The sequence below is a fragment of the Talpa occidentalis genome, unplaced genomic scaffold, assembly GCF_014898055.3.
Source record: "Talpa occidentalis isolate TD23 unplaced genomic scaffold, MPIMG_talOcc4v2.1 talOcc4.14, whole genome shotgun sequence".
Lineage (NCBI taxonomy): Eukaryota > Metazoa > Chordata > Mammalia > Eulipotyphla > Talpidae > Talpa > Talpa occidentalis.
Window position 1 is genome coordinate 21,216,286 of NW_023601433.1, and position 15,310 is coordinate 21,231,595.

Below are 15,310 nucleotides of genomic sequence, written 5' to 3' on the forward strand. Positions count from 1 at the left end.
TTTGTATATATGTATTTTACATATATGCAATATATATACATATATATGTAATTGTATATATATATATATATATAAAAATACATACACACACACACACACACACATATATATATATATCTCATGTTCTTGATCCCCTCAACTGACTCATCTGTTCTGGGGCACTTAGGTTGTTTCCATAATTCAACTATAGTAAACAGCACTGCAAAAAACATGGGAGTGCAAATTTCCTTTTGAAATAATGTTTTTGAATTTTGGGGGTATAATACCTAGGAGTGGAGTTACTGGGTCCAATGGAAGATCCATTTTTAATGTTTTGAAACACCTCCATACTACCTTCCATAAGGGCTAGATCAGTTTGCTTTTCCACCAGCAGTGTAGGAGGGTTCTCTTTTCTCTACAGCCTTGCCAACATTTGTCATTTCTGATCTTTTCGGTATGGACCATTCTCACATGTGTGAAATGGTATCTCATGGTAGTCCTGATTTGTATTTCTCTAATAATAAGTAATTGTGAACATTTTTTATGTGCCTTCTGGACATTTTAATGTCTTCTTTGGAGAGGAGCCTTTTTTTTTTTTTAAGATTTATTTTTATTTATTTATTTATTTATTTATACAAGCACTGGGTACAGTCAGAAGCGCGGGAGGGTGAGAGGATTCACCAGAGCCAGAGTGGGGAGCAGAGCAGGCAGAAGGACCGAAGTACACTGCTGAGGGGAGCAGTGGGTGGCAGGAGAGGTCTGCACGCAATGTGGGACCCTCCTCCGGTGGCCGGGGAACAGCCGGGGATTGAACCGGTGCTGCAGAGGCTGCGGGCAGCTTCGCAACCCAGTGCTCAACCGCTGTGCCACCGGGGAGGCCCTGGAGAGGAGCCATTTTTGATAGGGTTGTTCTGTAGAGTTTTATGAGTTCTTTATATATCTTTGATATCAGTCCTTTGTTGGATGTATGGTGTGCAAATATTTTCTCCCATTCAGTAGGGTGTCTTTTTGCTTTAATGATGGTTTCTTTAATTGTGCAGAAGCTTTTTAGCTTGTTGTAGTCTCAGTTGTTTATGTTGTCTTTTGTTTTCCATGCTCTTGGGGACAAATCCCTAAATCACTAAAGCTTTTATCATGAAACATTTTTTTTTATGAAAACATTTTTGCATTTACTATTTAAAAAAAGGAACATTAAGTTTCCAGGAGATAGATGAACTTGTATAATTGAAACTTAGATAGTCACCTCTGAAAATTTCAGGTTATATAATCTTAGCATTTTTTGGAGGGGGGAAGGGAAGGGCGGGGAAAGGAAGGACTAGAGTCAAAATAAGGGGGGGTGTGCAATTGTATGGGGAATATATCCAAAAAGAAAATGCATACATTGTGCAAAGATGAAAAAAGAGGTAAGAATTATCATGAAACATTTTACCTATGTTTTCTTCTATGTGTTTTAAAGTTTCAGGGTTTACTTCCAAGTCTTCGATCCATTTTGAATTGATTCTTGTGCTTGGTGTGAGATAGTGGTCTAGTGTCATTCTTTTGCATGCAGCTGTCCAGTTTTCCCACACCATTTATTGAAGAGCCTCTCATTGTTCCAGTGTATGTTTTTGGCTCCTTTGTCGTAGATTAATTGTCAATATATGTGTGGGTTTATTTTTGGGCCCTCAATTCTGTTCCATTGGTCTGTGTGTATGTTTTTGTTCCATACACACAGGAATGTTTTAATTATTATGACTTTATAATATAACCTGAGGTCTGGAAGTATAATACTTCCATTCTCCTTCTTCTTTGTCAAGATTGCTTTTGTTATTTGGGGCCTTTTGTGATTCCATATGGGTTTGAGTATTATTTTCTTCAGTTCTTTTTGTCAGTGGTGAATTATATTGACTGATTTCATATGTTGAAACATCCTTGTGTTTTTGGTATGAGTCCTACTCAGTCATGGTGCATGATCTTTTTAATGCATTGTTGGATTTGGTTTGCTAGGATTTTATTAAGGATTTTTGTGTCTGTGTTCTTTAGGGAGATTGGTCAGTAATTTTCTTCTTTGTATGTTGTGTTTGTTTGGTTTTGTTATTAGAATGAAGTTGGCTGCATTAAGCATGGATTTTTATTTTATTTATTTATTTTAAGATTTATTTATTTATGCAGACAAGAACTGGGGTACAAGCCAGAGGTGTGGGGGGTGAGAGGATTCACCAGAGACAGAGTGGGAAACAGAACAGGCAGACTGACTGAAATACACTGCTGAGGGGAACAGCAGGTGAGACAGGAGAGGTCTACTGCACCATGTGGGTCACCTCCCTAGCTGGCCAGGGGATCGAACTTGTGCTGCAGTGGCTGCAAACAGCTTTACAGGCTGCATCTTAACCTCTTGTGCCACCAGGGAGGCCCAGCACAGATTTTTAATGTAAAATGAATTAGACATTTTAGAATTAAAAATGTGATTTATGATTAATACTCAAGATTTCTTGCCCTTCCCCACGTGTGTGCATGTGAACACACACACACACACACACACACACACACACACACACACACTCCCATTTTATAGAAAACTATTATTATGCTTATTTCATTTGTTTCTTTGTTCTGGAGTTATTGAAGGAGGCACTGATACACAGCAATGGGCAGAACAAAATCCCTGACCTTTTGTAGTTTATATTCTACTGAGGGAGACAGGTAATGAAGAGATGACTACTATGAATAAAGAAAAGTAAAGGAAGATAAGAGAATTCCCTTTACATGGGAATTGTTACCTAAAGTAGTGGCCATCCTTTCTTGCGCCCCTTCTATATTCTCTAATTCTTTTTGCTTTTCTTCAGAGCACCTAAAAATGACAAAAGCTAAATATGAAATGCTGAGAGAATCACTGAGAAACTTTCATTAGGAAATCTTGCCATGAAGAATTGTCTACCCCACCCTGGCATTATTTTCTTGGAATTTGTATAGCAGATATTGATCCTATTTAGCACAAGTAGTGTTTTTTAATAGTATTATGTAATATGTACTTTATGTATTTTTTCTTTTAAAATATTTTATGTTGAGTTGGTAATAAGGGAGAATGTCCATGAATAGTACCTAAAAGCAAATATCCACACTTTTATAGATTGAAATTTGAAAATATATTCAACAAATAACAGTGGCTAGCTGGATGATAGGGATCTAGATACATTTTACCTTCTTATGACTGCATTTTCTTGCACTCCAGACTTTGTACAATATATGCGTTGTATTTATAATATACATTTTACCTGCAAAAATATGCTGCACATGTACCATGTCAAGTATAATTAAGCAAACTCTTGTATATCATTTCTCATGTGGTTCAAAGACTTTATTTTTCCAAAGTAAAAGTTTATTTCAAAACTGTAACTTCCTTATATTGACATATACAAATTGACAAGACATATACAAATACACATTTCTTAGAAGGTCAAAGTATGTATTTCATGTGAATCTTCTGAATTCCTTTTCAGGCAGAGTTAAAGGCAGGTGTAAAATAATTTGAAACACTGTGGTAAAATAAGCCCAAGTTAAAAATTTGAGCTGAATGAATAAACCATGTAAATTATCTCAACTAATATTTACTAATATTAAAAACATTGCACATATTTTCAATATCTTAAAAGTGAATGTCTGTCTACTCTTTATATCTCCAGGGATAGGGTCTAAGAATTTGCATTTTTAATAAGTTCTCAAATTGTTAATATCAAACCACTCTAGCATCAATTTACTTAGTGTTTTGGGGAAAACTACATCATAATATTAAACTACATTTAGAGGAATTACATTGTAATACTCCATTTATTTCACATTAATTTACTTTTTTGAACATCCAAATATCACCTGTATGGTAATATGATGTTATTCAGTTATAATAAAGTTACTATTTATCATTGAAAATTTAGTCCTGTGTTATAGTAAATGTACTTTCAGTTATATATAGTCACTGGCATTCTAATATATCTGTTATTTTAGATTTTCATTAGTGATAAAGTGGATAAGAAAAAAATATGTGCAGCGATATTTGAAGTCAATCTACACTTGAGAATTCCTGCTGAAAGTGATTCTTCAGAAAATTCTAAAGAAGACTTTAATGAGTCTGACACCCAATCTGAAAAATCAGAAAATGAAATATCAGAAAATAAAGTCAACTCCGAAAACCATGAAAACCTTTGTGAAGAACTGTTCTCAGCAATGAAGAAAACCAAAACATGTAGTTACAATCTTGGAGACCTATTTTCAGGTAAACAAGACTATTAAAAATGAAGGGGAAATATTCTAATAGCTGGAAAATAACATAAAGGAAATTTTTAGTCACATATTTTCACTTTATAGGTTATAATTTATAAATATTAAAGTAAGAATGGTCAAAGCGAGCATAATGTACAGCTCATTTGTGGCACATGTAAGTAATAACATTTTTAATCTCAAAATGCTACTTCTAACTGAGGGGCACCTGAGGACCCCCTTCATTAGGAGGAACAACACCTGAGAGACTTGCTTAAAAATGTAGACATTTGGACTCCATGTTTGACCTGCTTATGTGAACCTAGGGATGGGGTACATTTTTTTTCAGTACAGTCTTTCAAATGACCTTTCCACTTTACTCTTAAGGTGTTTAGAAAGTCCTGACATGTATCAACTCACCATTTTTTTCTCTCTTTCTTTGAATGGATTCGAATAGATCTAGATATTGTGACTGAGGTTGATAAAATTGTATGTGATCAGTAAGTATCAGACATTTTTGAAATTATAAATAATTGTATTTTATTTTAGTTACTACTTTCTTCTGAACTATGCTTTTATGTTTTTTTTTTAGATTATCACAATTCCCTACAAATCTCTTTATAACTCCCAACAGATTGGAGTTTTCAAGAAAAATTCAAAATATGGTGGCAGATATTGAAAAATGTATAAGTAAGTATTTTAAAAGTGTGTATTCATTGTCTTCTCTGGAAATGTTTTCGTAGATTTAGACATCTGGTACTTTTACAAAGGAATGTGGCAGACATTTGCTACATTAGATAATAAATTTGCCTTCTTGGGACCAATCAATGTGAATTTGGAATTATTTGAGAGTGTATAAATTTGACACATAGTCATAGAATGCATAAAATTTGGGGAAATAACTCAAGACTTGAATTGTTTCAACAGTGTATTTTATTGTATCAACAGGAATTTTATGAGACCTTCAACAAATAGCCAGTATCTTTTATGTTACAGCATGACAGGGTATTGTGCTTACCACTCTTTATGGTGTACAGTTGTACGGATCTGACAATCATATATCTGCCATCTGCCATCACAGTTCCATACAGATCAGTTCCTTCATTGCCACTTCCTCTATGTTGCCTCTTTCCGGTCAACCTCTCCCCCTTATCCTGGCAACTGTTGTTTTGTGTCCTTATAGTTCTGCCTGTTCCAGAATTTTATATAAATTGATATGTAGATTTTTGGATTTGGCTTCTTTCACTTACAAAAGAAACATTTAAAATTTGCCTATGTTACTTTAAAAATGAGGTTACCAGAGTGGGAGAGGGGGTGACTAGAGCATGGTGGGAAGAGAGCAGAATGGATGATGTGTGTCTTGGTGGTGGGCCCCACGTAAAACTGATTGGGGGGCCTATGCTTTTAATATGCAATGATTATAAACCCATATTGCCTCAATGCAAACAAATGAATAAATTAAAATGCATCTGTAATATTGTATGCTCATTTTTACTAATGAAGTTGTATTATCTGGACATAGCACTTTTTTATCCATTCACACCTGGGTTGTTTGCATTTTGAGGCAATTATAAATAAATCTGCTACAAACATTCACATACAGGTTTCTTGATGAGTGTAAGTTTTCTTTTGTCTTGGATAAATAATCAGAGGTGGGACTGCTGATTCATATGGTAGGTATTATGTTTAATTTTTTTTTATTTTGTTTTGTTTTGCTGTATTTTGTATTGTTATTATTTTTTATTAATATTTTATTTTATATAATTCTTACATCATTTTTCATTTTTGCACGTTTGCATTTTCATTTTGGTTATATTCCCCATACAATTGCACCCCCTCCCATTATTTTGACCCTATTCCTTCCTTTCCCCTTCTCTGTAGTTCTTAAAATACAAAATTAATACAAAATATTATGTTTAATTTTTAAGAACTACAGAGGTTTATCATTTTGCATTCTTACCAACCATGTATAAGACTTCCAGTTGCTCTGCATCTTTATTAGCACTTGCCATTGTCTGATTTTAAAAAAAAAATCAGCCATTCTAATAGATATGTGGCAATAATTCTTTGTGGTTTTAATTTGCATTTCACTAATGACTAATGATATTGTTCATGTTTTCACATGCTCGTTATATGCATATATTCATGTATATCTTCTTTGGGTCAAATATCTCTTTAGATCTGCTTTTTTAGTTTTATTTTTAAATATTATGTATTTATTTTTGAACAGAGAAGGCAGATTTATTGAAATATGCTTCAAGGGAGCAGGGGGGTGAGATGGAGATGTCTGTTTCTTATTTTTTTTTTTAAAGATTTATTTATTTATACAAGAACTGGGGTATAGGCCAGATGTGCGGGACGGTGAGAGGATTCACTAGAGACAGAGTGGGGAACAGAACAGGAAGACTGACTGAAATACACTGCTGAGGGGAGCAGCAGGTAAGAAAGGAGAGATCTGCTCGCCATGTGGGTATCTCCACGGCCGGCAGGGATTGAAGCGGCACTGCAGAGGCTGCAGACAGCTTTACAGTGCTGCACTCAACCACCTGCACCACCAGGGAGGCCCCTGTTTCTTATTTTTTAAAACTGGAGTATTTGTTTATTTTTGTTGAGTTTGTGCTTTAGATACAAGTCTCATATTAGCTACAAGATTTGTATCTGAAAATTTTTTTTCAGTCTGCACCTTATCTTCTCATTCTTTTTACAGAACTAAACTTTCTAATTTTGATAAAGTATAGCTTATCAATTTTTATATTTTATGGATTATAGCTTTATTTTGTATCTAAAAACTCTTTCCTATGTTTTCTTTTAGATTTATAGAGTTATGTTATTTTATTTTCGCATGTGATTCCTCTTGAGATGATTTTTGACTTATGTGTAAAGAGTAAATCAAAGTTCTTTTTCCTTTTATGAATGTACAGTTGTTCATCTAGGCAGTAAAGGTTGTGTCTTATCTTTTTTTTTTAAAGATTGTTCTTTTTTTTTTTTTTTTTTGAAGATTTATTTATTTATTTATACAAGCGCTGGGTACAGTCAGAAGCGCGGGAGGGTGAGAGAATTCACCAGAGACAGAGCGGGGAGCAGAACAGGCAGAAGGACCGAAGTACACTGCTGAGGGGAGCAGCAGGCAGCAGGAGAGGTCTGTGTGCCATGTGGGACCCTCCTCCGGTGGCCGGGGAACAGCCGGGGATTGAACTGACGCTTGAAGAGGCCTTGGGCAGCTTCGCAACCCAGCGCTCAACTGCTGCGCCACCGGGGAGGCTCGTGTCTTATCTTTTTATACTTATGGTGGTGCATTGTTCTTCACATAGCAGATGCATTTCAAATACTTGTTTACTTAATGCTTATTCTAGTTTCTGTTTTAATCATGCCTTCCATCACCACCATCCAGGTATCTATGAGTGATTCTTTTTTTCATGTTAAATCCAAATGGTTATACCTGCCTTTAAATTCTGTTTATCAGTATAGAATGTTAAGTAACTCTCATAATAAATCAGTCTTGGTTTTCAATAGCCCTAGATATCATGGATAATTTTAAGGTACTGTTTTTATTAGAACTTCTGAAACTATTAACTTCTGAATTATATATTTTAGCCACAATTATTCCTCTTTGCCAAGATCCCCGCCTATCTATCTTCACTAATTCGGTTTTAACTGTGGATTTATCTAATAAGACAGAAGGTGAAATAGAATATAAGAAGCAAGCCAGATGGCCAGATTGTCAGAAACTTTTTGAAATGGATACTTCTTACCAAAATAAAGTAAGTTTAAAAACAGTTTGTCTTAGGAAGTATTTGGAGCAGAAACCCACTGATATTTTTAGGTGAATGGAATTTATTGAAAAATTATAATATCATATTTTTTGGCAATTAGAAAATTATCCCCAGATTATCTCCTTATGTGTCTTTCTCATTATCATTCATCTGTTCACTGCTATGTGTTTTTTCCCACTTATACTATGAAAATGAGCTTTCTTTATTATGGGTCTCTCAATATTGGCTTGCCAATATGTTGACTTGACATGGCTGCAGTCTTTCCCATTACCATCTAACTGTGTCTTTTTGTTCAATTCAGTAGAGAATTTAGTTTTTAAATTTTTTTTTTTTTACATTGGATCAGGATTCTACCCCCTTAAAGTAGGTGTGTCTTGGGAATTGGGTAAGGCCACATAAACTATAGAACTGTTTTTTTGGTGGGGGGGGGCTTTGCATAGATCATACGTATCTTAAAACAGGGTTAAAGCAAAGGAACAAATGAATGGTATATTTTAATACATGGCTCAAAATAATATAATTATGAAGTTGAATAGCTTCTAAGCCTTCACATAAACATCAATATAGAAAAGTCAATTGTAGTGGTTCTCAATGAAATAAACTCCACATAAACTATTTTAAATATTTTAACTACTTGCATATTTTACTATACATTTTGTACTCTAAAAAATCTGACTTTTGAACATTTTTCTTTTTAGATTGTGAGTCTCCTGACTATTATTGGTGATTCAATGGGCCTAGTTACTGTTTATAGCCACAAGTTTTTAAAATACTGTACCATAGTAGAGAAGTCCAAACTCATGATGACAAAACTATCATTTATGGAAGAACTGACTTCAACACAGTTTAAAACTATACTAAATATATTCAGGAACTATCTTATATATATTGCTGATATGGTCATTGAGAAGCGTATTGGCATTTTCAAGGTTCTAAGTCTTGATTATCAGTCAGAATGCTTACCATATGTTGATAATATCATATGTATAAGCCATAACCTCTTGCAATCTATAATTACAAAAAAGAATACAAATCTGCTGAAAGTAAGTACTTTGAAAATTCCTATTGCATGATAATATTTAAGATTAGTAGATAATAATTTTAAAATATATATTTAAGAAGCATACTTGATTATTATTATCCTCAGACACTTCTAATATGTGTGACATTTGTTTGGGCCATAATGAAATATTACTTGCCCAAGTAAAGTTCTCTGACCACTGTGTCTGAAATTGTACCCATGTCACTTTCCACCTCCTTTCCCTGTTGGAAACCATTGCAAGGAAGCAGGGAAATGAAACGATGCAATTTGTAGATTTTTTCCCCTTTTTTTCCTGTGTATTTTATTGTCATTTAAGTACCATTGTTCCACGTCATTGTAGTTTCTTGACAGATAGGATTTCCCCCCTCATGTGTAGTTCCCATAGCTCATCACAGCATTGGTGCTCCTGCCACTGAGGCACCAGTAGTCCTGTGCTAGGGTCCATTGTGGTCCCTTTCTTGCCCTTTTCTCCCTTCCCCCCCTCTGAAAGCCACAGATCTATGGTCAGTTTTCAAGAGTTGGTTTTTAAAGGTTTTATTTGGTCTCACTCTTTGTTTGTTTTTTCTATATTCCACCTATAAGTGGCACCATCCAGAATTTATCTTTCTCTTCTAGGTTTATTTCATTTAGCATAATCCCTCCAGCTCTATCCCTGTTGCTACAAATGGCATGGCTTTATCTGTTTTGGTCACTGAGCAGCATTCCATTCTGACAAAAGAAGGGGAAAATGGTGGCATTATTATTATTATAAACTCATAATAATTAAAATAGCATAGTACTGTTATAAAAACAGGTGCACAGACCAATGGAATAAAATTTAGAACTCAGAAATAAACTCAAAATATATGGACAGCTAATATGCAACAAAGGGGCAAAAAATATATACACTGAACTAGAAAAATTTTTTTAATAAATGGTGTTGGAAAAATTGGACTGCCATATGCAAAAGAATAAATTAAGACCACTACTTCACACCATACACAAAAATCAATTCAAAATGGATACAAGACTTGGATGTAAGATCTGAAAGCAATTTGTAATTTTGTAAGGGCACTCTTGCTGCCGTGCAAAGAACTGATTAAATAGGGACAAGACAGGAGAAAGCTGTTTCTGTAATCTAGGTGAGAGGTGATGAAAGCTTGAACTAGGGCAATAACAATATGGACTTTGAGAAGTATGTGCATTTGAGATACATTTAGGAGGTGGAATCAGTAGGACTTAGTGATTGACTGACTATAAAGAAAGATAGTAATTCAGAATGTATTTAGGTTTTTGGTTAAGCAACAGGATAAATTGTGATTCAATTCACTGGAAAAGGGAATGCAGTCTTTGTAAAATGTCTGGAAATCAGGAGAGAGTCTAAATTGGAAATAAATATTTAAATGATCAATGTAAAGGTGGCCATTGAAATCATTGGGGTCAATAAGAATGTCCTGATTATGTGTATAGTGAGAATAAAAAGGGACCTATAACAGAAATTTGAGAATTATCAACATACAAGGAATTGCCAGAGGAAGTGGACCCAGCACAGTATATTGGGAAGGAGTGACTGAAGAGATTAAGATGAAAACAAAAGAGTATTTTGAGAAGTGGGAATGTTTAATAGTGTTTAATGCTACAGTATTCTAAGAAAGGATTAAATGTGTTTATTAGATGGAAGGTTACTATGTGGTCTTATTCAATCTGCTGTTTCGATCATTTTCAATGCACTAACTTATGGCAGGAGCCCTTAGAAACCTATGTTATGTAATTTGCTTCTCAACATTACGTATGAGGGCACCAACTTTTTTCTTATTTTTTAATATTTTATATTACATAATTCTTACATCATTTTTCATTTTTGCACAAGGTATGCATTTTTATTTTGGTTATATTCCTCATACAATTACACCCCCCCTTATTTTGACCTTAGTCCTTTCTCTCACTGCCCCTCCCCCCACCCCCTACCCTTTCCCCCGCCCTGTAGTGTGTCTCTGGTTTATAGTTGCTTGTTGATTTTGATTTTTACTTTGTATTAATTAGTATTTTTCCTGGTCCCTTATTTAGGTTTTCTAAATTCCTGCTATGAGTGAGGCCATCCGGTATTTTTCTTTTTCTTTCTGACTTATTTCTCTGAGCATGATCCCTTCTAGCTCCATCCATGTTGCTGCAAAATGCATGTGTTCATCTTTTTTGATTGCTGAGTGATATTCCATGGTGTAAATGGAATATTTACACATCTTGATCCAGTCATCTATTTTTGGGCATTTGAGTTGTTTCCAAAGCTTTGCTATTGTAAATAGTGCTGCTATAAACATAAGGATGCAGGGAGGGCACTAACTTTAATGAAATACAGCTACCTGCCTTGGTTTACACTTACTAAATTTTGGAGCTGGGACTCAAATACAAGTCTCTCTGATTTTAAAGCCTGTTCTTGTAAATCCTGTGATTAAAATGTATATGCAAATGTATATGTATGTGTACACTCAGACCACAGTAAAATTTCTGATGGGTTAACAGCAGTTATCTTTGGGTGATGGAATAATAGGTATTTTCTACTTTATGAACTGCTTTGTATTGCAATGTTTACATAGGCATCTGTTTTATAATGAAATAACAAAGAATTTGGAAATTAAAAACAGAGATTAATTCAAGTCTGAGATACTGAAAACTGAACGGACTGATTGTAAAGTTATTCATGAGTATTCATTAAAAACCAGTGGAACATGAGGAAAATATAATCAGTTATAATTTGAGCATAGATAAGCAATTCAGAATTTCATATGACACACATATACTTAGGAAAAGTGTAGATTTTATACATATAATGGATACAAGTGGGATTTGGAATCAGATTTAGGTTTGAATAATAACTCTGTAACTCTAAACTTTTGATCTTAGTCTAATTAATCCCTCTAAGACTCAGTGTGTAAGTTAGAGAAAATAATAATTAGCAAACATGTTACCAGGACAAAGTAAAATGTTTATAAAGTATTTAGCAAATAAATGTTCTTAAAATGTAGTAATTTTTATGCAGTGTTCACAGCTTAGTCATGACTTTTCTATTGTTATTTTATTTCTTAGAAACAAAATTATTCATAATCGTACTTTCTTATGTCTTAGTAGTATTTATTTTATGTACATTCAAGTTCCTGTTGTTAACAATAGAAAGGATTTTATCATCTTACTATGCCCATATTTAAACAATATTTAGAATAATGTCTAGATGATATCTTTGTTTTTTTCTGAAAAGTTGGAGAGTAATATTAAGTTGGAGAGTAATATTAAAACAGTAGTCTTTTAAAATAGTGAACATAATTATATAATTATAACTGATGTGGTAATGATTTCAGATTGTAGACTCATCAGTGCAGAAGCTGGAACAGGACCCTGTTGAAATAGAAGAATTTGTGGAACATTTTACTTTTTTGGGTGTGATTTCCTCAAAATTACCTGAGTTAGAACGAGAGTGCTTATCGATTACTGAATTGCATTCTGTTATAAAGCATTTCCAGATCCATATTTCAGAAGAGGAAAGAGCCTTATATAAGATTCTTCTTTTCAAGTTTGGTCAACTGAAAATTGCTGTGAAGTTAAGTGAAGCAAAGAAAGAGGCTGCTCTTGCTAAATTCAGAGACAATCTAGAAACATATGTCAGTGGTCTGCGGGCTGATGTTAGTAATTTAAAGGCCAAAGTAAGTTCTTGTTTTTCTTTAAAAATCAGTTTGATCTTAGTGTTATGTAAGTCTTAAGCATGTAAATTTTTGTTTTCTGTGAAATTTTTAGTAAACAATTGAATTCAAGTATTCTTAAACTGGAATCCACAGACTATGTAAGTACAGTTTAGTAAGGGACAAATTAAGGCAAATTTTACTTTCATTTCAACCTAGGGGTCATTGTTGCAAATGTCCACAATGTCATGTGCAATCATAAAACTCTAATAAACTCTACAACATCTAAGTATTACAAAATTCAATAAGACCAGAATAAGGTAATGGGCTTTGGAGTCAGGCTGTCAGAGGGCCAAACCCTAGAACCTCAACTTATCATTTTATGAATGATTTATTATGTCAGAACTTCCTTGAAAAATTGAGAAAAGTATTAACCAACTTCAAGATTGTTGTATGGATTTAATTGGTGAGGTATTGTGTTACTTACCACTGAGAAGATACACAATAAATTATAGATAGAACAGTACCCATTCTAATAGTAATAGTAATTAAATAAGTTAATCCTAATAAACACATATAAATTAAGCACCACATTTTCACATTATGGATGCAAATCATGTCAGAGTTTAGACTGAATACTGAAGTTCTGTCAATAAAATATGTTTAAACTCTGAACCTGGTGATCTCTTACAATGTCTTGCTATTATTTTTTAGGTAAGAAATCCTGTTCTGTTGTGCAGCCATACTCGAGTGTCAACAGCAAAGGAAATGATCCAGACTCTCTCACAGGAAACTGCAAGTTTAGCTAACAAAGCTAAAACCTGTTCAAGCTTTCAAAATTGCTTTATTGATTGCCAATCTCAAATACAGTCTCTGAATATTGAAGAGATTATACAGATTGTGATTTCAGAGATCTCAGACATTGAATATGACTTAACCTTAAGGAAAATACTATGGAATGCACAAGAGGAATGGGGAGCAGTCTTTTGCAAATGGAGGGGTAGTACTCTTTCCAGTATTGATATAACCTCAGTACAAAGAAATGTTTCAAAATGGATGCAAAAAATCTTTGTACTAGAAAAAGGTAAAAGTGTCTTTTTAAGTTGCCTCTGAGCCAGCAAGATCATTGTCCTTGGCAGTTTTTCTTTCCCTCTTCCCTTGCGCTGACCATTAATGAAGTTTTAAATAGTAATTAATAATAATTTTTGTGTCACTTAAAAATTGATCCCTTATGATTCTGGATCTTCTTTGAGTCAGAGAATCTAGAGATATTTTGATGATAAGAGCTGACCTGCAGGCTTTTCACTCAAATTCTTGTATGATTTGAAATTTTGCCAATGGTGTTTCTGTGTAATCATTCTGTGACATTATATCCTTTCCAAAAGAAAATTTTTTCTTCCCAAAGAAAGTTTTTGCTTTTTAAATTCCTTTATCTCTCATTTATTCTTCAAGATATAATTCCCTTTCCAGAAAAACTATATTTTGCATGTTTTTAAATTATACAAGAAATATAACGGTATCACAGAGTTAGAAAAGAGAAAAAAATAGAAACAAGTCTCATGGTCCCACTGCTTTAACACTCATTTTGTGCATTCCTAAAGTCATGCTTTATATCTGTTTCAGAGAATCATATATAAAGTAACAAGTAGACAACACCTTCTTTTCCCCCAAAGTTTCCTAGATTAAGGCCTGTTGTTTGCCAGAGTGTAAAACGTAAAACTCAATGTTATTCTCTTGGTTTTGTTTTGTTTTTTTTTTTTACTTAACCAAGTCTTAAAAAACATTTTGGTTAGTCAACATGGTTTTATAAAAAGAGGGCCCATCTAAACAAATTGGATATTCAAGAATATAAGCATAGTTTCAGTCCTTCTAGTTCTCAAGGGTCTAAAGGTCTTTGGTTTTTATCACTATTCTCATAATTATTTCTCTTTATTTTAATCTATAGTTGATTCCTATGGTAAGGCAAGGTTAATAAAACTTATTTTCATGTAGACTGATAACTAATAAACTGGTATTACATTAAATCACAAATTTGTTTTCTGGTTTAAAAAAATGTTATTTATAGGTTTACCAAAAAATGACGTCGTCAAACATCTTAAACATTCAGTGATGGGTTTTAAACAAGAGCTGCCTGTTTTCATTGCTCTGGGAAACCCCTGTCTCAGGCCACGGCATTGGGAGGCTATCCAGGAGATTACTGGAAATTCAATTTCTCTTGATAAAAACTGCACAGTAGAAAATCTTGTAACCCTCAAGGTAAATAGAAATAGTTTGAAAGAAATAGCCAAAAAAGGCCAATATTAAGTAGGCAAGTCAATCTTTGAAGAATGGAGTTAGAAAAAGGAGAAGTTTATGGGCTGGGAAAGCAGGTTTAGACAATAGGTGAGAAGAAGTTATGTTTTTTTTTTTTTTAAGATTTATTCATTGGGCCTCCCCTGGTGGCACAGCGGTTGAGCGCTGGGCTGCAAAGCTGCCCACAGCTTCTGCAGCACCAGTTTGATCCCCGGCCACCAGTGAGGGTCCCACATGGTGCACAGACCTCTCCTGCCATGCCTGCTGCTCCCCTCAGCAGTCTATTTCATCAGTCTGCTTGTTCTGTTCCCCGCTCTGGCTCTGGTGAATTCTCTCACTCT

The 15,310-nt window shown here is 34.1% G+C and overlaps 1 protein-coding gene across 14 annotated transcripts in view; it reads left to right on the forward strand.

The window, feature by feature from the left end:
• DNAH14 (dynein axonemal heavy chain 14) overlaps positions 1–15,310 on the forward strand; it is a 276,008-nt gene that overhangs the window by 65,073 nt on the left and 195,625 nt on the right. For 13 of the 14 annotated variants that reach the window (XM_054694831.1, XM_054694834.1, XM_054694835.1 and 10 more), the window contains 8 exons: positions 3,961–4,228; positions 4,670–4,712; positions 4,805–4,902; positions 7,807–7,973; positions 8,684–9,028; positions 12,360–12,701; positions 13,392–13,761; positions 14,743–14,933. In XM_054694831.1, the coding sequence (XP_054550806.1) occupies positions 3,961–4,228; positions 4,670–4,712; positions 4,805–4,902; positions 7,807–7,973; positions 8,684–9,028; positions 12,360–12,701; positions 13,392–13,761; positions 14,743–14,933 (1,824 nt within the window). The remainder of the gene's footprint in view (positions 1–3,960; positions 4,229–4,669; positions 4,713–4,804; positions 4,903–7,806; positions 7,974–8,683; positions 9,029–12,359; positions 12,702–13,391; positions 13,762–14,742; positions 14,934–15,310) is intronic. The other variant, XM_054694840.1, reaches the window with a different exon arrangement.